This window comes from Mirounga angustirostris, unplaced genomic scaffold (genome assembly GCF_029215605.1).
Source record: "Mirounga angustirostris isolate CCGP_5_RB_7025 unplaced genomic scaffold, mMirAng1.0.hap1 SCAF_12, whole genome shotgun sequence".
Taxonomy (NCBI): domain Eukaryota; kingdom Metazoa; phylum Chordata; class Mammalia; order Carnivora; family Phocidae; genus Mirounga; species Mirounga angustirostris.
The window spans coordinates 23,853,313-23,876,853 of record NW_026991720.1 but is presented as its reverse complement, the minus strand read 5'-3'; the positions used below and the strand labels follow the sequence as shown (position 1 = coordinate 23,876,853).

The 23,541-nt window shown below is 42.6% G+C and overlaps 1 protein-coding gene across 2 annotated transcripts in view; it reads left to right on the top strand.

The window, feature by feature from the left end:
• The window catches only part of SND1 (staphylococcal nuclease and tudor domain containing 1), a 407,418-nt gene that overhangs the window by 219,361 nt on the left and 164,516 nt on the right, over positions 1–23,541 (top strand). For both annotated transcript variants that reach the window (XR_010406399.1, XM_064574988.1), the window contains exons 13-14: positions 1,003–1,113; positions 18,381–18,453. Coding sequence is in view for 1 of the 2 variants with exons in the window: in XM_064574988.1 (XP_064431058.1) it covers positions 1,003–1,113; positions 18,381–18,453 (184 nt within the window). In the remaining variant the exon portion in view is untranslated. The remainder of the gene's footprint in view (positions 1–1,002; positions 1,114–18,380; positions 18,454–23,541) is intronic.

Genomic DNA, 23,541 nt, shown 5'->3' with positions numbered 1-23,541 from the left:
ATCATGCCTCTTGTCCCAGTGCTTGCTACAGGTAATTTTTGAAAATTTTGTTTTTGCAGTTTGCAGCTTATTTTGCTTCACATCAAACGTCCCTTTCCAGCTTGGGGAGGAATCATGCAAATTTTTATTTGTTGTCTGAGAGTCCTTTCCAGCATACTCTTCTCTAGTTAGAGGATATGGAGGCCACTTATGGTGGCACCTCTTATTCTGGTGAAGAAAAGATTAGACACATTTGAGAATTGCTTTAAGCAGGGTTTTAATCTGACTCTTTCTGTAGTCCTAAAAGGACTCTTTATTTGGAGTATTGCTCCAAAGCTGGTCATCTCTGATTTTATACTTTTTACCTAATTCCCCCCCCCCCATCTCATGCCATTTCTTCATAAGGAATTTTCATTCCACCATAGGAACACGACCACCACCCCCCCACCCCACCCCCCGCCTGCCACCAAATTCATTCATAGCCTTACCTTCTAGAAGCCCCTTTTGGGTGGAAGAGCCACTGTCTGAGAAGACAGAGAAGCACTGGGGGGTTATGTTAAACTAATCTTTCTAACATTGCCAAGCTGAAACAAGGCACTTTTCTAGAGTATAGGCTAGAAAGGAGATTTTAAGAAATTTAGGTCATGCTTTTATGTGTTTTGTTTTTTATCTGTGTGCCTGATATTTTAGAGAAGACTTTTCTTGAGGGTACTGGCTTGTTTATAACATTCTGTAAATAGCCCTGCCTAATGTGGGCTTTTTACAGATACTTTCTGCTAGTTCTTATGTATGGATTGATACAGCATCTGACTGTAGTAACCAGAAAAATGCTGAGCTAGGGAACTTTGTTATTCCACCTTTTATTGGGATTTCTAGCCTAGCGACTTATTGGTCTTGAAATCCTTGGCTTCTCCCTCCTGTGTCAGGACGCGTTAAGACCTCCAGGTGCTAACTGTTATTATTTCTGTTGACTGAGCCCCATATGCACCTCTAGTGCTCACTGACCTATCTTTTCTGTTGCAGAAACATTGCTGAGGCCCTTGTCAGCAAAGGTCTGGCCACGGTGATCAGATACCGGCAGGATGACGATCAGCGGTCCTCTCACTATGACGAGCTGCTTGCTGCAGAGGCCAGGTGAGACGAAGAATTCTAAAGAGAACACGTTGAGACCAACAGCTCCAGCCCCACTGTTCTTCCTTCCCACTATACTGCCTATCCTTGAGCAGAAGGGGATGGAAAGCAATATGCCAAGAAAGCTTGTAGTATGCTTTTATCCCAGTTTTTCCCCCATCAAAAGAAAAGGGGCACACTTTGCGTGTGCTGTGTAACCTTGATTAAGTACACTTGGGCCTCCATTTTTTTAAGTCTGGAAAATAGGCATGTATTAGATATGATCTCATGTAGATGCCAAATGAATCGTAGGTGAGAATATAAGATATTTTTACCACCACCATCCTATCATTCCCTGGGACTAACAATGAAGTTCTGCCTCTGTGTGCAGGACATCTGCCTCAGGTTCTTACCTCCAGAGACCTCTGCTCCCCAGCCCTTCCCATTTATCAGCTCTCGACCTTTTGTCATGTACAAAGGAAATGAAAACATTTATTACGAAATGAGTTTTTGTTTCCCACTTCTGACAGCTGGCAGGGAAGAGCATTTGAGAAGCCCTGTGACATTTTACTCTTGTCCTTCATCCCTGTGGCTGGTTGCCCCAAGGACGTGCATACTGCTTGGTATTATTTCTTACCAGTGACATTCCTTAGGGTCTTACTCACAGAGACTTCTGTCACTGGGTGGTGCTGGTAGTTTAGTAATTCCCAGACTTCCCAGGAAAGAGGAAAAATGAGCTATTGGTGAACTGACTTGGGTAGTTCAGCAGACTGCTTGGTCTCAACCAAAATACAGCCACTGTTTCGAAGAGGCGCATGTCGCACTCAGCCACTTATTTAGTTCTAGAAGTTCGGTAGTTGCCAGGTTATGCTCCACAGTTTGAGGAATGAGTTTGGGCCCATGTTATCTATACCTCAGACTTTGTCATTGAGATCACTTCTTTTGCTCTTTGGCCCACAACGGTGCTCTGATATGTGACATTTACCTCTAACACCATGTCATATCCTGATGGATAGAGCATCTGTAGAATGTCACACAGAATGTCAGCTAAGAAATCAGCCTGTCAGACTATTGTAGCTTTTTGGATTCTTTCTTGTGGGTTTTTCCCAATAGACCCTATCTAAAACCTAATTCATGAACACAAAGAGTTCAGTGAAAACACCAGTATCTTTGGTTGATTAAGGCTCTTTAATGGCCAGCATAAAATAATATGATATATAATCCATAATTGGTGTTTCTCCTGATCCTTCCTCACTTCTTCCTTCTCTCCCTGCCTATATTATCACTAAGGCAGCCTGGCTGAAAGAACCCATATTGGGAAATGCAGCTTCATATTGTTAAGTACTATTTGATGATCTAGATACTCTAGGAAATGGATAGTAATTAGACCACACTTCAGTGGGATTCAGAGGGTGAGTCTGTGCTCAGTCTGTGGGTGGGCTCAGAGTGACCTGGTGGTAACTTGAAAAACAGGTTATAAGTTCCCAGCATAGCAGGAGCACTAAGCAATACAGTGGGAGCTAGACTCCTGTTTTTGGCCCAGTGTCACTCTGCCACTAGTGAATATTTGTGACAGGCAAATATACAGGAAAATAATTTGCATAGCTGCTCTGGAAAGTAAGGCCAAAACAAACTTTCTTCTTCTTCTTTTTTTATCTTTTAATTTTTTTAAAAATAAGCTATACACCCAATGTGGAAGGCTTGAACGCATGACTCTGAGATCAGGAGTCACATGCTCTACCGACTAAGCACACAGTAGGTAGACATGTACTATGTCTAATGAGGATGCATAGATAGTGAGAGCTTTTTCATAGATTATGTTCTAAATATATTTTAAATTTTTATTTAAATTCCAGGTAACATACAGTGTAATATTAGTTTCATGTGTATAATATAGTGATTCAGCACTTGCATGCATCACCCAGTGCTCATCACAACAACAGGTATACTCCTTAATCCCCATCACCTATTTCCCCTGTCCACCTCCCCTCTGATACCATGAGTTTGTTCTCTATAGAAAGAGTCTATTTCTTGGTTGGCCTCCCTCTTTTTCCCCCCCTTTGGTCGTTTGTTTTGTTTCTTAAATTCTACATACGGAGTGAAATTATATGGTATGTGTCTTTCTCTGACTGACTTACTTCACTTAGCATTATACTCTCTAGCTCCATCCATGTTGTTGCAAATTGCAGGATTTTGTTCTTTTTTATGGCTGAATAATATTCCTGCCTGTGTGTGTACACACCACTTTATCCATTCATCAATCAGTGGACACTTGGGCTGTTTCCATAATTTGGCTGTTGTAGATAATGCTGCTACAAATATTGGGGTGCATGTATCCCTTCGAATTAGTATATTTGTATTCTTTGGGTAAATACCTAGTAGTGCAATTGCCAGATCATAGGGTAGTTCTATTTTTAACTTTTTGGGAAACCTCCATACTGTTTTCTTTTTCTTTTCTTAAGATTATTTATTTATTGGGGTGCCTGGGTGGCTCAGTCATTAAGCGTCTGCCTTTGGGTCAGGTCATGATCTCAGGATCCTGGAATCGAGCCCTGCATCGGGCTCCCTGCTCCGCGGGAGGCCTGCTTCTCCCTCTCCCACTCCCCCTGCTTGTGTTCCCTCTCTCGCTGTCTCTCTCTGTCAAATAAATAAATAAAAATGTTAAAAAAAAAAAAAGATTATTTATTTGTTTATTTGTCAGAGCACAAGCAGGGGGAGCGGCAGGCAAGGGGAGATGCAGGCCCCCCCACTGAGCAAGGAGCCCAGTCCGGGACTTGATCCCAGGACCCTGGGATCATGACCTTAGCCGAAGGCACATGCTTAACCAAATGAGCCACCCAGCAGGTGTCCCTCCATGCTGTTTTCCAGAGTGATTGTACCAGTTTGTATTCTCACCAACAATGCAAGAGGGTTCCCCTTTCTCCACATCCTCACCAACACCTGTTGTTTCTTGTGTTGATTTTAGCCATTCTAACAAGTGCAAGGTGATTTCTCATTGTAGTTTTGATTTACATTTCCCTGATGATCAGTGATGTTGAGCATCTTTTCTTGTGTCTGTTGGCCATGTGTATGTCTTCTTTGGAAAAAAAATGTTCATTGTCTCTGCCCATTTTTTAATTGGATTATTTGTTTTCTGGGTATTGAGGATAGTGAAATTTTTAACTTTGAGGTTTTAGGAAGAAAACAACTTCTTCAGCACTCATTTTAAGCAGAATCAATGTAACAACATGCTTGTCTGTTAAAGCTGTAGGCAGCCTAGAGATAATTGTGTTGAGCCGCTGCTCTCAGACTGGTGGTGGAAAAAGTGGCTTCAGGGTCATTGCAGTGTGGTAGGTTGAGTAAACAGAGAGGAGTTAACCACTTCCACACGCCTGTGAGGCATTGCCATAAGGCAGTAAGACCTAATAAAGAAGTAGGAGAAATGGCCAGCGTGACCTGTGAGTCTTCCTTTAAACAATATTGTTAGCCCCAGAATGGCGGCCCAGTGCCATCCTCTAGATACGAACCCCCAGCAAGGTGAATGAAGATCGGAGAAAGACTGGAACACCCGCCAGATGGGAATGGTGGTTCTGTAGCCATTAAAAAATGTTTTCAGTTCAGAATGCAGTCTCCCCCCGTTTTAGTGGTAGAGTTGACCTCGCTTGAAGACCACCCCTTTGCTGGCAATCAGCTTTTAGTTTGCTTTCCCTTTAAAGCCCTCCATTCCCCCATGACACATTCCTCATGTTCCCTTAGCATTCTTACTTGGTTCGGTCACATTACAGCATGTCAGAGCTCTTTTTACATGCTTCTGCTTCCCCTCATCCTGCCTGTCTGTTGAATATTATTCGAGTTTAGGGTTGTTTTCCCCTAGATAGATGAGCTATTTTTTCCAGTTGAACTCTGCCTTGTAATTTTATGCCCCGTTGGTGCGGTTCCGCCGCCTCCCAGCTTAGTGTCCTCTGCAGATCTCATTAGCGAGTTGTTTCCTCCTTTCCTGGGCCCTGAATAGAACCGCTAAACAAGAATGGCTTTGGTGTTGACCCCAAGTCTCTCGCTGCATGGACTGTCACTTAACTGTCTTTTGATTATCATCCTTCAGCTACTTTTTAACCTTCGGTGATTGTGTGCTGAACCAAGCCAATTTGAATTAATTTCCCAAGTACAGTTTCTTGAGGTGCTGTATCTAATGCTTTAGCAAAGGCCAAATTAATACCATCTGCTATATTCTTATCCGTCTTTCATCCTGGAACTCGTTGGGTAAATAATATGTGGATGTAGGTGACGTAGCAAGGCCAGCACTTTCTTTAGCCCTTCCTCTCAGGAGTGTTGATTCCAACAGATTGCTTTGTCCCTGACCTCTAGATTCCTGTTTTTCCCTCTGGTTATCACTAGCGATACCAACATTGGTGCACAGTGCTCTTCCATTGACTTTGCTTTCCACAGCACTGCTTGGCCATTAATCCTTTTAGAGAAACATTGTAAGCTTCGGGGAAAGGGCAGCCTGTTAACTCGGCTGACTTCGAGGGTCAGCGCAACTGCCTGCCCAGGACTTGATGAGCTTTCTCCGGGCTCTGCAGCCGATGCTTTCCCCACCAGAGGGGCTATGTTCTGCCACACCTTCGCAGGCCATGTGGTTGGAGCTCCGGGAGTGAGGCATTGTGTGTTCATTGGGAAGCCAGGAGAGAGATGGGAGAGGAAAAGAACCAGTTTGAAGTTTGCCTGCTGCTTTCAAGCGTATCCACCTGCCTGCCAGAGACAAGCTCCTAGCATCTCGGCAGCTCTGTTCAGTGTGCTGACCCTTCGAGGCCCCTTCATTCACCTGCCTCTCTGCTTTTGGGAAACCCTCATTATACCTCCAGTAGCTGGCGTATTTAGAGGAAAGCACATTTTTTTTTTTGTTGAAAGGATAAATAAACCCCTAATTCCCAATAGGCACCTTCCTTTCCAGTTCACTTGTCTATCATCAACTGCCTCCTCCCTCATTACCTTGTGTCCTGGCAAGATAAGGTTTTGGCATTTTTGCTGGTACTCTCACAGCTTGCTTGTCTTGTGGGCTCCATTGAAAAGCCCTTGATTCTGTCCCAGGCTCCTGAGAGGTCCAGTGTGTGTACTTCGTGTTTTTAATAAAAAAGACCTTATATGCAGCTGACCTGCGCTTCGTGTTGTCACTCCTGAACTCGGTTCCCTCTTGTAGGGGCCTCGTATGGGCTTCGTTGGGAGTCTGACACATCATGTCTTTTCTGCACCACCTAATTTGTCATCCCCATATAGACTTTCCAACATTTTCAATTTTTGTTTTACTGCAGTATTTCTCGCTCAGCTCGCTCACTACATTACTTGGCTTGATGGGTGTTCTAAACTTAAGGTGGGGCTTTTGACTCCTTCAGAGAATCTGTCTCATATCCTTCTGAGGTATTTCTAAGATACTGAGTCATTACTGGGACCCTTCTTATTTTCTCTCATACTCTAGCCCTGTGTATTTGGTATAACACTTCCAGTTTAATTTTAAGTAGGCCAGAATGTGAATTTCCTTAGCATTCTAAGAGGTCTTCCACGTGGGGTTTTGTTGAGCTTGCTATGGGCACCAAAGATGAGCTGGTAATGCTTGGAGCCAGATCAAAGCCTGGCTGTGTGCCTTGTTTTCCTTGGACATCCAGACCCGGGGGATATCATCTGTGTGCATTCTCCTGAAGCTACCACTAACTTGATTTAAAAATGTAATATTTTAAAATTTCTTAGAAACTGTTAGAATCTGTGGCTTGTTGCAGGAAAACACAGAAGTTATGTTAGCTCAGTGTTGGGGCTTTATTCCTTTAAGGCACCTCTTAATTCTAAGATTTTGCAATTTCAACATGAGGATGTATATATTCAGAAAAGAAATTGATGCCCCAGCTTGACTGTGGGAAAGCAATTGCATCGAACAATCTAGTGTCTGAGCAGATTTAAATGAATTTAGATTCATTCTGGACATACATAATGAGGTTGGGGTTATCTCATGAGAAGAGAAAAGGGCAGACTCTCCCTTATCTTTTTGTGTGTATCCTCTTTCTCCCCCGGCGCACTGCAGATTCAGAAAACTGGTGGTGTCTTCCATCTTTGAAAGGCAAGCAGAAGCCTGCCCCCATCTCAGCTCTGCCTGGGCTCCCTGTCTTTCCAGTCTCCACAGGAACTCATGTTTCTGATGGAACAAACCTTGCAACATTCCCTTTATTTAAAAATAAAAGCGGGCGCCTGGGTGGCTCAGATGGTTAAGCGTCTGCCTTCGGCTCAGGTCATGATCCCAGGGTCCTGGGATCGAGTCCCACATCGGGCTCCCTGCTCCTTGGGAGCCTGCTTCTCTCTCTCTGTCTCTCTCTGTCTCTCATGAATAAATAAATAAAATCTTTAAAAAAAAAATAAAAAATAAAATAAAATAAAATAAAAATAAAAGCAAACAACTAGTGCTCCTGCCTTTGCTGACCTCTGCACCTCTAATCTCCAAACCCCATAAACACCAGTCCTTGATTAAAATCCTGTCAGATGTCTCTTGCTTTTACCTAGTGTGGTTGACAGCACCCTCCCTGTTGCAGAGTTCTCTCTGCTGGAGCCTCTAGGAAGTCTGTGCTGGCATTTCCATCACAGACTTTGATCAGGAGGCTAGAACTTGGTGTTTCCTAAGCTGTATCAGTAGTCATTATTAAGAGGGAAACTGTTTGAAGTAACATTCTCTCGAGGCCTGGGTGGCTCAGTCGTTTTAAGTGTCTGCCTGCAGCTCAGGTCATGATCCCGGAGTCCTGGGATCAAGTCCTGGGTCGGGACCCTTGCTCAGTGGGGAGCCTCCTGCTCCCCTTCCTGTGCTCTCTTGCTCTCTGAAGTAACATTCTCTCTTGATGATGTAGTTATTAGGGGCCAAGGTGGGCTTACCATTTCCATGCATTTGTAGCAGTGAACTCTTAAGTGTGTTTTGCATTTCCACTGAAATGCTTTCAGTACCACTGGGAGAGAAGTGCTTTGGGTCTCCTATTCTTCATGTAGCCAGAGCGGCTCCACTTTCTTCCTGATTTATGGATGTTTTTCCACAAAATTTCAGTGGGTGAAAAAAATGTTTTTAAAGCTGTTTCTTGAAAAAAATACAGAACTTTTGGATAGGGTCCCTCCTCTCTGTATCTTTAATTTAACTGTCATTTACAATACTGGTTATGAACGAAATGTGAAGACTTCCTCACCAGCACTTTCCATTGCTAAGTTAAAACCTCTGGCTTTCAGATCCTTAAATGGAAGAGCTCAACACTACTGGTGTGACACAGTTCCGATTTGTTAAATGTCTTAATAAAAAGCAAGTTTCATCTGTGTATACCTATCCAGTGAGAAAACCGGGGTTGAGTGTGTGTTTTGAAATTTTAAAACCAATATATCCTATCACAATGTACAGATTATATGAGTTAACTGGTTCTCCCAAGAAAACAGATCATTCCTCTTCTGGGAATAGTTGTTCAGGGCAGGTTTATCTTGCATGCGATGGCTTTGCATTCATTTCTGTTCTCCATTCTCATATTCTTGAGCGTATCCTGGGTCCCAGGCATTGGGGATAATAGTAATGAAGAAAAAAAATAATAGACTCAAGCCTTACAAAGCATGTAATCTCGGAGGAACCAACATTAAATAACTTTAATAGCACCTCTGGAAATTGTGATTTTCCCTATTTCTTCGCTTTTCCTCCTGTTTTCTTAGCCCCTCCTCCTTTCTCCCTTTCCGTTATTAACACTGCCTGCCTTACATCTTTTTTTATTCCATCTCTCATTTCTATTAAATTTTCCCATGAGAGCGTTTCCCTGAAATTCATCTCTTCCATCCAGTCTCTGTTCTTAATCTTCTTGCAATTTCAACATGAGGATGTATATATTCAGAAAAGAAATTGATACAGGTACAGCTTTAAATAAACCAAGATTTCTCACTTTCAATCTAATGACCTCAACAAGTGAAATTTCTCTTTGAATAAAACTAGGTCCTACTGGATACTGTGAAAAACAGAGCTTTGATTGGAAGTTTTCCCCTTTCCTTTACTGTTTAGTTGTAGAATTCTGTAACCCTGGGGTGCTGTTGGGTTTCTAGCCCAGTTGTCCTGGAAAGCTGGAGTTGGGTGAATGGGCTTCTGCCCTCTCCACTCAGCTGCATGACATCATGCCGGTACAGGTTGGAGGCCAGAACAGAGAAAGGAGGCTGTTCTTTCTCTTCAGTATATCCTAGTGGCTTCCTTTCTTTTTTAACCCTGAAAATGCGCACCCCACTACATTTTGGGCTTGCAGTTATGTGTCATGGTCATGAGGTTGTTAATGGGATTCAGCACATGTCAGTGGGGTGGGGTGGGGGTTCACTCTTGAGTAGGGTAGATCAGCTATTGCAAGTGGATGTGATAACAGGAAAATGCATTAAAAGAGCTGGTGTGGGGAAGTGATTTGACGATACAGCTGAATGTGGGGAAATTTAGCTTTTCTCTTTCTTCAGAAAAGATGATGCACTCAACATCCAAATAGCAGTAATCAATCTGCATTTAAAGCAACACAAATGGCCACTTCTGGAGAGCTGCATAATGTCTCCATTTCTAGATAGTTTTCTCCTTCAGGATATTAAGAGGATCTGTTCACTCTCTTTATCCTATCCTTCTCTTCCCTCCCTACTCCCAGTTCCTTCTGGTAGAACTCAGGCTGTGAGATGTATCTTCATGACTAGTGTGAGGGTTTGGGGTACAGTTGGAACCCTTAGGTTTTTCTGCTTTGTTGTACACAGAGCCATGGGTGGTTCTACAGGTCCTGGTCAAATAATGAACTCATAATAAATCTTCCTTGCCCAATCTTTTCTGTAATTATTGGTCTGCTCTGGTTATATTCATTCAGAGGAAGTTCTGGAGTTATCTTTCTAGATAATCTGGTTTGTCTGCACATACCACATAGGAGCTTATCCTCTTCACTGTTCTCTTGGCTAAGAGGCACTGCTCCTTTCACACAGTGCCTGAATATTTGGTTTCAAAATATATTTCAGATGTATTTCAAAATAACATTTGAAGATAATCATACTGGAAATGTAATTTTAATTCAAAATGAATTGTAACAATAGTGAGAACACTTGACCTTGACCCTTGACTCTTAAACATCTTACAAACTGACTACCTAAACCATTGGTTCTCAAAGTATGATCCTCCACCCAGCGATGTCATTGTCACTTGGGAACTTGTTAGAAATGTGAATTCACAGCCCCCCCCCCCACCACCACCACCATTTTCCCCCACCTGAGACCTACTGAATCAGAAACTCTGGAGTTGAATCACAGCAATCTCTTAAAATACATACTTGAGGTAATTCTGGTACACACAAAAGTTTGAGAACCACTGCCCAATTCCTGACCACTGTAAAATAAATCAAAATAGGTGTCCTTTTTATGACCATGACACATAATTAAAGATTAATAATCTTTATTATAATTGGAATTAAGATCATGGTTCTAAGTAATAGAGAACAAGCCAGGGAATGGAGAAGCTTTGGATTTCTTTGGGCTTGGCTACCTAGGAGTGCCTCCCCTGTGATCACAGCCATACTTGTTCCCCACCAAGGCAGTTGAATAGCTGCTTACTCCCTTTGACTCTTGTCTCTATCCCCTTCCTTATCCTCTGCATTCATGGCTCCTTAATTTGATTCCTTTTGAGTAGCCTCCACCAGCTCTTGGCTAATTTAATATGAAATCATCTTGAGGGTTGCTGTGCTTGCTTGATTTGGCTCATCTGCAATATCAGGTGGTTGAGTGGGTTGGAGAGCTGAGTCTCTATTACCGACATCCCTATCCTACTTTTGCTCTAATCCTTGGAAATCTCTCAGGACGACTGTAGTTCGAATAATTAATCACTGATACATCAATGTGCAGAATTTTATAGCTGCTTGTGAATAGGAAATCCTCTTCATAGCTTTCTTTCATTTGCAGGATTCTTTGCATCTAAATTTCTTATAAACTCTCTTGTGCACTTCTGTTTTATCCTAAGCTGCCCCTCACTCTCCCCCTCCAGCTTTGGGCACAGAAGTTGAGAAGGATTACTTCCCATTCCTTTTGCTTTTGCATCAAGTTCAGGGAACCAGATCCCTAGTGGAATGGCAATGAATCTTTTCTAGTAGGTCCCAGTAAATGTAGCTCACATTGGAAAAACCATTTTCTAAACAGTGGGTCTGTTGCTTTTCACTCAGTCAAAAGACACATTAAAATTTTCTCTGATTTGTTCATGTACCAGTGACAAATATTTCATCAAATGTATTGGGGATAAAAACACACACATGGTTTCGTGGGGATTTGGATGAGCAATTAAATCATTACAAATAGAGTTGTAAGAGTGGAGATATATGGTAGGTATCTTGATGCATAGGGAAGAAGCACCTAATTCACAGCCTTATCCCCTGAGTCCATGAGGCAAGGCATGTTCTGCTAGTTCACCTTAGGAAAGGGAGATGGAAACCGGAATCAGTATGCATCGCCCTGTGACACGGCGGTTCCATTTTTATGAATTTATCCTAAGGAATAATTAGGGAAGCACCCAACAGTTTATTTAAAAGCTAGTCCTCATGGCATTATTTATAATAGTATTCTATTCACATAAGCGTCTAGCAATAGGTGATTGATTAAATTATGGAGCTTGCATCCATGTGATGGATTTATCTTCAGCTATTAGATGATATAAAAAATTAATAGCGTAAGGAAGCATTCATTTAATTACCATTTCTAGCAGAAAAAAGAGACTACAAAACTATTCCGTAATTTTCTTAAAGTATAGGTGGATGGGTGTGTGTGTATAAGCACTTAGAAATTATGTTAGTGGTGCTTTGATCTTGGAATAAAATTATGGATCATTGTTTCACCATTTGTTTTTCTTTTTTTTTTTTTTTTAAAGATTTTATTTATTTGAGAGAGAGCGAGTACATGAGAGGGGGGAGGGTCAGAGGGAGAAGCAGACTCCCTGCCGAGCCGGGAGCCCGATGCGGGACTCGATCCAGGGACTCCAGGATCATGACCTGAGCCGAAGGCAGTCGCTTAACCAACTGAGCCACCCAGGCGCCCTCACCATTTGTTTTTCTGATGATCGTGTATTGTCTTTGTGATCAAGACATGGAAAGTTATAAAAGCAAGGTCATTGGGGCTATCATTGCTTCCAATCTCACCTTTCTTGAGGCCTTGTCCTCTCAAAAAGACTTTAGACTACCCAGCTCTAAGACTCCATTGGTCCTAATCTGGGACAGTGGAGTTTGCTTGTGTTTCCCATCAATCTAGCATTGGGGTACCTCTTCTCTAGTAGTTGTCCACCACAGAACTCACAGTCTGTCCTGCCCCCCCACCCTTAGCCCTGCAGCTATGTTGTCACACTTGGCACAATAGCACGTGTCTTGGTTTCTTCTTATGTTAGTTTTAGATGAGATGATGGCTTAGAGTTCTTTGTTATTTGCTTTATTGCCTCATAATACCTACTGACTCATTAGTCCGCCTACCTCCCCTTGACCATAGGATTCAGTTTTCTCATTTCCAGTCCATGTACTCTCCATCTTTTCTGTCTTATCAGTAATTCTGATTTCATTGAAAATCCAGCTGCACGGTCTTAGCACCCCCATCTACCATTGTGCACCTGTGCCTGCTCGGTATCCGATTTTCTGAGCGTCAGGACCCTGTTGCTTCCTCCAGCTGCCAAGGAACCAGTAGAAAGGCCAAAGGGATTGTTTATTGCTGCTGTGTTTCATTGATATCTATATTTGGTTCATGCTGAAACACAGTGAGAGTTGCTTTAGAAGTTTAGCAAGTTATTTACCCTTTGTTCTGCTTTTTAACCTTTTCTTTTGGAATTGTTTTCCTTTCCCCTCAGTCATCTATCCTTGCTGTCTAGTAGGAGTTCCATATCCTGCCACTTTGTTGTGTTTCATTGTTTATGGTGGTCAGAGCTTTGCTCCCACTCAACTGCCATTCCCATTGTTGCCCATCTCCTCTAGTCCTTAATGTACTTCTGCTTCTGCTCAGAGGCTAGGCTCTAAGCTCCTCTGCTCTGCGTTCCGAGTAGCAAAACCAAGATGCCTGAGAACTGGAGCATAGATCATGAAACTATCCAAGAGAGCCAGCAAGCCTCACTCTCCTGCCCTGCAGTCACTTGGGCATTACCCATGTCTCCAATTTGAAATATTTTCAGCATTCCGTGTTAGTCAGTCACCAGTCATTTGCTCAGCTTTACTGGCACACAATAATCGAACTAGATGACCCTGAGTTATAGAACTTATGTGAACATAGCTTCCGTGTTAAACACCATTATAGATATTAAGGACAAAATCCTAACCCTCAAAGGGCCTGAAGTCTACCTACAAGAAGTAGAGTAACGTGTAATGAACTTTGAAAGTAATGTATTACATTTCGTAATTGCCTGCTGAACTGAATGATACACAAAACACTCATGTATAGATGAAATATAATAACTGTATATATGAGAATATGATTCTGCTATCATTTCAAAGTATAGTTCATGGAGACTCCCAGCATACAAACTGCAGCTTACCTAGGTAGGACCCCAGGTTAAGTATTCCTGAGGTGGTAACTAATTTATGATTGTGGTGAGGTTGTTGCTATGGATACACTTTAACTCTCTTCATTCTGTAGTTTGGACCTGGCTAGGCACCCGTAATGAGTAACTTACACACAGGACACATGGAGAGCGTGGGCCTAATTGGTTTGGAAGGAGTAATATGGAAATCATGTGAGGACATAAACTGGGACCGTATGGTAGAGGCCCATGAAAACCAAATATTGTATTTTTCACTTGATGTCAAAGGCTGGTAGTCTTTGTTTTGGGTATAAAAGTAGGTCAACAAAGTAACAAAATAGATTTTTATGGAGAAGTCATGCAACAGTGTGTGCAGTGTCAAAAGGGATTGAGTGAACTTAATTAAAAATTTCCTAATGTTATCTTGGAATAAATTGGGGAGGGCCTGGCCCAATAGGGTTACAAAGGCCATGTGAGTACAATTAGGAAGGAAGAAAATATTGGATGTAGGCGATGAAGCAGAAGCAATTAAGGGACTTTTGGGTTCCTCATTACCAGGAAAGTGTTGTTAAGGGGAAATTATGGATTCAGGATCTCCTGATCTTTCTCAGCTCTACGTCCTCCTTTGCCTCATCATTCCCTGGCTCCCTCACTGTTGTATGCTATTTCTGCTTTCCATTACTTTGTTTTCTTTAGATCTCTTTTATGTATGAAAGTAGTTCTTATGAAACCCTGTTGGAAGCTCCTGTTCCCCAGAAAAATTCACATGTGTAATTCTGTCGTTTCAGGGTAGTTTATAGATACTCCTAGCGTCCTAAGTGTGAAGCTCACATATGTCCCCAGGTTAAGAATTCCTGATGAGACCACTGTTCTATGATTGGGTCAGGTTGGATCTAACTGTAAAGACTTTGGCTTTCTTTGTTAATATATATTTTTGAGAAATTACAATCTACCATCATTGAATTGGAATTAAGAGCATGGCCTAAAAAATAATAATAAAAATTTAAAAATAAAGACCACACACAGCCTGTTTGTTGGCACAAGATGAACTGTTGCATGTCAGTGGTGCCTTGGAGAGGGTTGGTCCTTGGGTTTTACTGCCTGAGCAAGGGACCTTAAAACCTTAGAGCAAACTCCATTCCTTTGCATTAAGAGTGCTAAGATTCTATTCCTGTGGTGTTGAGGCAGTGGACGTAATCTCGCTTAAACTGTGTTCTTGCCTGTCTTTGCAAAGTTCATGTTTTAACTTCAACTGGGGAGGCAGTAGCATCTCATACATGAGAATTTCGAACTTCAAAGAAGAAAAGTGTTTTCCAGTGATTGGAATGGGATTCCTCTCCCACACTGTGGCTTCTAGATACTTCTAGAAAGCTGAGTTTTTATCCCTCTTCTGCCCTGTTACCCCTTTGCGTATGTAGGTGGACATACACTCATTTTTCCTGCCTGGTGATGATTTCTGTCCATTATTGGTACCTCTTGGCTTTGCCATCCTTATACTGCTGCTTCCCAGAGAGGAAAGCTTCTGAGAGGAGCAGGCTGTGTTCTGCCCCACTGCTTCCTTTCTCTGGGCTGGCCTGAGCACTAGCCTGCTTTTGTGAGAAAGCAGCTATTAAGCAGACACAGCAGGAGAAGTTTAGAAGTCAGGAGTTTCATTCCTTGCCTAATGAAAAGAGATGTTGAGCTGTGGTTGCAGCCTGCAGGGAGAGGGAGAGGGAGTGTGGGGAGGGGAGTCAGGTGTTGGCTCTGTGGCGAGGGTTTCCGTGGAAGCAAATTGCTACCTGACGTCCTCCCAGGTCTCAAAGACCAAGCTTCCCAAACCCAGGGAAACTTGGTTCCATAAGATGCAGGGGCCCCCACTGAGAAATAGTGACAAAGCAGCAGACGCTGGATCTCCACTTTATTTACCATTTATGCAACAGTTAGTAGGCAGTCATGTCACATATCCTTATAGTCCTGGAACAAGATGTATATTATATTTCCTTTGGCAAAGAACCATGGCAAGCCTGCCATTCTTGGTGCTTGCTCCTTTCCTCTTTGAGCTACATGCATGGATGTACTTCCCCCAGATACTCTCTTGAGAAGAAGCTCTTGCTGTGGCATCAGCCTTGTTTCAGGCTGAGGGAGGTTTTTCGGGGATGCCTCCCGGGTCATTTCTGCAGCAGTTTGGGAAGAAAAGCTGAAGCAACCTCAGCACAGGGAAGGAGACCCACGCTGAATTAGACCATGTAGCTAGCTGATTTCTCAGAGCCCTCATACTTTGCCGCCTCTGTCCGGTGTACCACTTACCCTTTAGAGTGCTTCCTAGCTGGGCATTATTTTACTTAGTGTTTATAAATTATTAACTTTCAATTTTGCTTCTGTTTTAAGAACTAACAGTGAGAACTGTTTCTCTGTTTATACGTAGTGGTAATAAAATACTGCTTTCTTGCTGCCTCTTGAATGTGCCCGAAATTGATCTAATTTAGCAATCATAAGTATGAAAAGATTAAGTCTTCGAAGGTTTTTCCAAAATTAATGCCTATATGCAAATAAATGATAGTTCCTTTTTAGGAACAAGGTAGAGCATAAAGAAGTTTTTCTTAAACATTTTTTATTAAGGCTTAATTCTATAGAATTTTGGTTTTTAATTCATGTTTTCTGGTTTTAAGGTATTATTTTTTTTCTCCCTTAAGCATGCTTAATCTTGGCTAAGTCCTGGATTTCTGCAGAATTTTAGTTTATCACCTCACTGCTTTTGCCTCGAGAACCTTTGTTTTCTAACTTACTGCTCAGGCCCTGTTCTTTTTTCCCTGTAGTTTATGAGATGCTGTCCAGCCCCCAGGAAAGGCCACAAGTTCAGCAGTGCTGTCACACGAACCCATCTGTTTATAGGGCAGGTCCATTTATTTTGGTTGTCCTTGTTGTTAGAAGAGGATAAGGCTGTAGGCATTTTGTGCCCCCAGAGGACCCGCAGAAGGCTTAGCAGGCCTCGCCTTGAAGAAGGGGAGTTAAATCAGGGTGGCTGTGAGCCTGCCTCACCTCACGGAGGCTTCTTGTTCCCAAGGCTGCTCCTTCGAGTTTAGGGTAGCAAAATGAGGAGAGCCTGTTGGTGGCAGAGGATGTTTGCCAGGCTTTGCGGGGTGGAAGAGTCAGATCTGTTGTTGGCCTCCAGCCATTGGTTTTCCATATAAGTCATCCTTCCATCCTCTGCCATTAGTTTGCAAATCCCGAGGTACTAGTAGTGTATCTTGAGAACCAGCCCTGGTCTGTGATCATATAACACGTTCCCTGAATGATAAATCACTGCACTAAATTTTAAATGGAAAGTTCTGACCCACTTGTAATTTCTAAGGCTAAAAGCCCTCGATTCGAATTCAGAAAGAACCATGGGAATTCAAGGAACTCAGAAATGCTTTTTCAGTTAGCAGTGCAGATCAGAGTGAGTGTTTTGCTTTGTTTTTCTTATTAAACATCTGTACTTTCGTTTCTTACCCTTGTCATGGAATAGAAAGTAGATAGTAAGTTATCTCTGAATAGAGGATTTTTCAGATTAGTTGAGTGAGAGATCCCCAGAGATGGAGGCAGAGGTGAGGGGTGGATGATAACATCCCAAGTATATAAGAAGTCGGACTGTGCCACTTTGCACTGGGCAACTAACTCCCACTCTGTTTGGTATATGTGAGTTTGATTTAGAAAGTTAGGACCTGAAAGTAAGCCCTGCAGTGTATCGGCCTCTCCTTCTGGTCATTAATAAGTAAGAGCCTGAGCGCAGGGTAAGGGAGAAGTGTGGTTGCTGCTGTGTAGTGTGAGGGTCCGACATACCGATCCTGGTTTGGGCACTTTTCTCTACATTCGGTCTGGAATTCAGAAACTCTAAAAAGGCTAGTCTGGAGAGTGGTTACACCCCTGAATCTCTATTTTCCATTCTCTAAACTCAAGAATATGCCTTGCTTTGGTCTGCAGGGTGGCACTACATAGGAAGGTCTTCCCTAATAGTGTAGTGACTTAGTGATTTACCCATCAGCTTTTATTCTCTGGTCCTTCATTGTTACATGAGTGATCACACCCAGTGATGCTGCTTAGGCTTCCGTCCCTGAAGCTACCACTCAGGGGATTAGTAGATAAAAGATGGGAGATTGGAGCAAACCAACCAGTGATCAGATGTGTGACAGAGTTCCCCCCAAGTCCCCTGCTAAATCTGCTGTGTTATAACCTGAATCTGATTTAAAATGAGGCTTAATGTCAGTTATGTAGTTTTTGCTAATTTTTTCCCCACTCTTAAAAATGACTTCTCCATATAGTGTTTCTTCATTCAGGGCAATTTATCTTTTTACCTGGGAGGAACTTATTTCCATTAGAATTGGAACACTAGCTGCATATTTTGCATTTAAAATGTTTCATGTGATTAAATGCAGGAAGAAACATTATTACTTCTGTTTCTTAGGAGTGTGCTCTTCCAACTGATTCTTCTTTTGTGCCTGGAACAATGCCTTTAATTTGGAAACAAGTTTGGGAGCTCTCTCCGATTACCAGGCAGTATTACCAGGCACGCTGTTCGCTGAAACTAGCAGCCAAGTCCTGGAACTGGGCTTAGAAGAGCGGGCTTGTCTTCTCCCCTCTACCAAATGCTCCTGCAGAGACTGGCTACTCAGCAGTGTGCAGTGTGACTTGTGTAGTGATAGACACCCCCCCCCCCCCCCCAGTTTGAACAACTTCTCTTCTCACCGCTTTTTTCCCCACCCACCTACCCCTTCCTAATGTGATTTGTATATTAATTGGGTTTTTTCTTCTTCCTTTACAGAGCTATTAAGAATGGCAAAGGATTGCACAGCAAGAAGGAAGTGCCTATCCACCGTGTCGCAGACATATCTGGGGTGAGTTGTGTCCCTGAACAGAGCTGTGTGGCTCAGAGGCACCAAGAGCTTGGCTGCTTATTCACCAAAGGACTTCAGCTTATGTGTTTTCTGTAATTCGTTTGTTTTCAGACCCAGAATGTGAATTTTTCCAGGGCTGCTGCTTTTGCATCTATGGAGATCCTATTTTATATTCTGAAAAAGCAGAATTCAAACTAGGGCATAAAACCTCCTCCTATCCCTTCACCTGAACTGTTACTGTGTTGCTTTTCCATTTTTTCATTATGAGGAGTTAGAAGATATTTCTTCCCAATTGTAGTAAGAAAAAATTACCTCCTTTTTAAATCCCTGTTCAGTTCTCACTATGACTAGAAAGTCTTAATGGAAAAAGGTCAAGTGTAGATTTTAGGACAACCTTAAAAATTAGTGGCTTCTTTTTCCTCTGGTTGTCTCTGAGTGGGAGGGATGTGCGCACATCCTGTGAGCTCATACATGTAGATGATATAGAAGAATGGAAGGCGCAAATACTTATGAGCTCCCAAAGGGCTGTGTCCAAATGACTACTTAGTGAATAGGACTTTACCCTTGCACATTTAGGATCTCTTGGCTGAAGATGATGCCTTTGTCAGTTGAGACAAGTATTTATTCAGCAAGTATTTGAGTGCCTACTGTGCCTGAACTGCTCTAGGCACTAAGAATGTAACAGTGAACAAAACTGATACACATCCTTGCATGCAAGTGGGCAAGGGAAACAGCAGCGTTGGGAAGCAGTTGCTAAGAAGAGAAACAGAACCAACTGACGGAAGAGTGAGCCGCTTAGGTGTTGATTTGATCAGGTGCCCAGAGAAGGTTCATTGGGTCATCAATTTACCCTCTGTTCCTGGGACACACACCATCCATTTCAACTCCGTAGTAACTTATGGTTAAGGAGGGGATCCAGGTCATGTGTAAGGGGGACCACATCGCCCAGGGGAGATGACTGAGGAAGGGCTAGTAAATCTTAAGCTTTTGGATACTCAGGGAGCTTGCCTTGGGCACCCAGAAGAAAATGCTCCTATAAACAAAAGCTTCTAAAGCTCAGCCTAGCCCACAGCAGTGATGGATTAGAGTGTATTATCTTCTTGTTATGTTGTGTTCCTGAGCCTGGCTGAGACTTTGCTTATTTGTTCCTTGTGACTGCTTAATATAAATGTGTCTGGCCAGCTGCCCCTTGCCTAGGAATAGCGGTACCGTGTTCATTTTGAGCAATGGGATTCTCCTGAGCTTTTCTTACCCTGACCAGTCACTTCAGACTACAGATTAAATAGTGTTCCCTACATGGAGTGGTGGACTTTTGTCAAAGAGTCGTGCCTCTGTTTAATGAGTGAGGTATGTTGATACACATTCTTTGTAGCTAAGATTCCTCTGAAGCCCAGAAATTTGTTGCCAAGGGCCTTCGAGCCCCAGGTGACCAAGATGTATCTGCTGAGGCTCCTCGTTAACAGGTGTGACTCCTGGCTTGCTGGTATTACGCCTAGTTTCCCTGTGGCTCACCTTGCCAAGTGATCGTTGACGTATGTGGTAATTGCTGCATGTGTCTCCTGTGCTATTCTCTACAATATTTTCCTTAATGTTCTTTTCTTGAAGATGGTGGAGTAATCAAAGGGCAAGTTTTTGGCTGTTCAACTGGAGGGAGAAAAAAGTTATAAATAATGGTTTTGGAAAACACAACGTTGACGACTCTACACCAGGGCCAGATGTGCCCACCCAAAAACTTAATGTCAGGCTTGCATTCCAGGGCCTTCTAGAAGCTGAATTAAACCTTGAGGATGGTGTGATGCCTTTTGGCCTGTGGAGTTCATGTTCTTGCTCAGATTTCCCATTGGCAGTGAAGGGAAGTCCTTATCAGGTTTTTGAATGGAGGCATGCTTGCCTCGGGGCTGTCCTTTTGGCACCTGCCAACGTAGTATCCTGATGCTTTTTATTGCTGTCTTTGAATCTTCCACTTATAACTTGATGTGTTTTGGTGTTGTCTTTTATTCCTTTTTGCAACAACGGTCTTAATGAAACTTGTTTCATTTTTTTTCTTCCTATTTTTTTCTCTCTTCCTTCCCCAACTATAGCTCATTTTCATACATATCTTTATTCTCCTTTCTGTCTTGATTTTGGAGAACTGGTTTGCTCTTCTGTTACTTAAAAATACATATGAGTTAAATCTCCCTCAGTTACCACAGAAATAAACAAGGAAAGCTTGAACAAGTGGGAGAGAGAAAGTGAAAAAGCTCTTCTATTTAAATAGATGTCAGAGTGACCTTGTCTACCTCCATCACACATGATTCAGCTCTGAGTGCAGGCTTTCTTTTTGTTTGTTTGTTTTTGTTTTGGTGCCCTCTGTAACAGAGGAATTTTGTCTCTTTGCTTCTAGCCCCCCGCTTCTTTCCGTCACAGTGTTGTGTTAAGTATGTGTGTGTTGGGCTCCTGAAGCATGTTGGTGATGTTACTGTCCAAGGGACAGGTGAGCATGTGGGATCAGACAGGCAAATAGCTTACAGGTGGATGAAGACCAAACACCCCCAATACGAGCAATGAAATACACACATTGATAATGGTTTTGTAAAACTTACTGAATCTTTTTTTTTCTTTTTATCTGGGTCTCTCCCCAGTTCATCGTTCCGCCTCTTAGGTGTAGGTCATGATAAATGGAAGTGTTTGTTGAGCTGATGGGATATGCAATATGCTGCCAAAATCATTTAGTGTGGACCAGTATTTATACATAATGCCTCTTGCCATCTCAATATACATCCTTGGAATAAAAACAAAAGACATATAAGCTAATCACATTTTTGTCTCCTAAACACACTCAAGAAATATGCTATGCAGAAGATCTTAATGTCATGATGTAATTTGTTCTAGGCTTAATGGCCTCCAACTTTTAGGGTTGAGTTTCTCCCGTTGTCCATATCTCTTCTCTTGCACTTTCAAAGATGATTTCACTGTGTAAAGGTTAAGAGTGCCTTAAAAGGCCTTGTATGGAGCCTTAGCCGGTGTTAAGGCCTGCACGGCTGACTTCCTGTGGTAGGAAGGGAGTAATCCCTGCACAGGAGCAGGAGGCAGAGCACCTGCTTTGGGAAGAGAGACACTAGCCTCTGGGTAGTGGAACAGGGAGGCCTTTTCGTACCCACTCGCTGGCTTTCCTGGACAGGACCGGACGTGTATTGGCTATTCGGCGTGCTTTTTCACTCTGTGTTCTGCTACGCCGTTAGAGCCTCTTGCACTACGTCCCATATTGTGAGCCTGTTACAGGTTTTTGATTTTTCAGAAATGTTGTTCGCTCCCAACTTTTGGGTGATTCCTTTCTCTGTTGTTTTCTTGTTAATATAGATGATTTTTGTCATTAATGTCAGCTGAGTGCTGTGTTTTCCATAAGGTGCACAGCATTTGTGTGTGTAACACCAACTGAGTGAACCCCGCCTTTTGGACGGGGTGTTGTTAGACCTGGCTCTTCTGCATCTTTTGCATCTGTTCTCAGGGTAACCACTAAGGAAAAAAATACTGCCAGTCTGGTAATTTGGATCCTGAAGACGTTAGTAATTTCCTTTACTTCTAATTTTTCAAGGTGAAGAAAGTGGAATATTTTAAGTACTGGTCATTGTTGTCTTTTCTGTAATCATCTGGTTTCCTTTAGGCCAGGATGTTCCTATGAATTTGAAACCAACTAAGAATTTGACAGACTTGGCACTAGATCTGATTTGATTTGGAGGATGGTTCTGTAGTGACTGCTTCACTTCATAGATTCGCATTTTTATTCCTAGCAGGGTTTGTTTTTCCTTGATCCAGTCTCCACTCCCTCCCTTACCGGCAGACAAAAGTTGGAATGTGCGTGTCAGTAGAATATAAGACTGTTTCTTATCTTAGGTTTATTATTGTTTTTGCTGTAACCTGTTCTGTAATAAATACGATCTCCTGCAGATATAGAATGTAAAACAGGCAATAAAATGGGGCTGGTGCATGGCTTACTGTTGTTCTGGTAAATCAGACAAATCAATTATTGTTCTGAGGAGCTACCCACTCCTCAGGTTGCAGGCAGCATGCACTGACTTCTTCCTGCTCCTCCCGCCACTCCTTCCTTTCCCCTTCCTGCGTGAGGAGTACTCAGTGAGTCACACGGTCTGTTTCCCTCTCCCTCTATTTCCTGTTGTATCTGTTCTTTCTTTCCTGGTGCGTGAGGAGTTAGGAACTTTGTTTGTTGCCAGCAGTGCAAGAGGATAGAGCTGGGGCCAGCATCCCGTTTCTCTCTAGTCATACTTCTATAGGTCCCTCAGATGGAGTTTCTTTTCTCTGAACGTTTCTGCCTCTTCATGATAGGGAGTCGTGTTAACTCCTCTATTAATATTGCTGTTGCTTGCTTTCCTTCCTTGCCTCCAGTAAATCCCTGTGTCTTTTTTTCTGTTAACTGCTGCTGTGTTCACTTGGACTTTGGTTCCTGCTCTTGTTAACATAGGAACTTTCTTGTAACCTTTCCATGATGATTTTGTTGGACATGCATAGTATTAAAGTAGGGCCTGGAGTGATCCAAAGACTAGCTCTGGGGGTATGAAGTAGAAGGTCAGATTTTTGGGACCCTCTTGCTCTAGTATATCATGAAATGTATACTTGTTGAATTTACCAGTGAGATTCTAACTTGCAAACATAACAGATTGAAGTGTTCCCTTAAAATAAATAAATAGGGGTTGGTTGGGCATCTGACTCTTGGTTTTGGCTCAGGTCATGATCTCGGGGTCCTGAGGTCCAGCCCCGTGTCAGGCTCTGCGCTCAGTGCTGGGTCTGCTTAAGACTTTCCTTCTGTCCCTCCCCTCCTCACCCTGCCCCCCCCCCCAAATGCGCAGTGCTCTCTCTCTCTCTCTCTCTCAAATAAATAAATTCAAAAAGTAAATAGGATTTTCCTGTAGCATTTTCTCCTGACCTTTTTCCTTCAGCTCATAGTTTTTCAGTGCTTTCTTGTACTTGTATTGTCCTCTTTTCCTTGGGGTATTTAAGCTATCCTCCTTTTGCAAGAGGCTAGAGGCCCTTTACAGAAGTTCTTTCCCTAACTCCCCATGAAGTTGGGTCTCTATGCAAGAGTTAAATAAT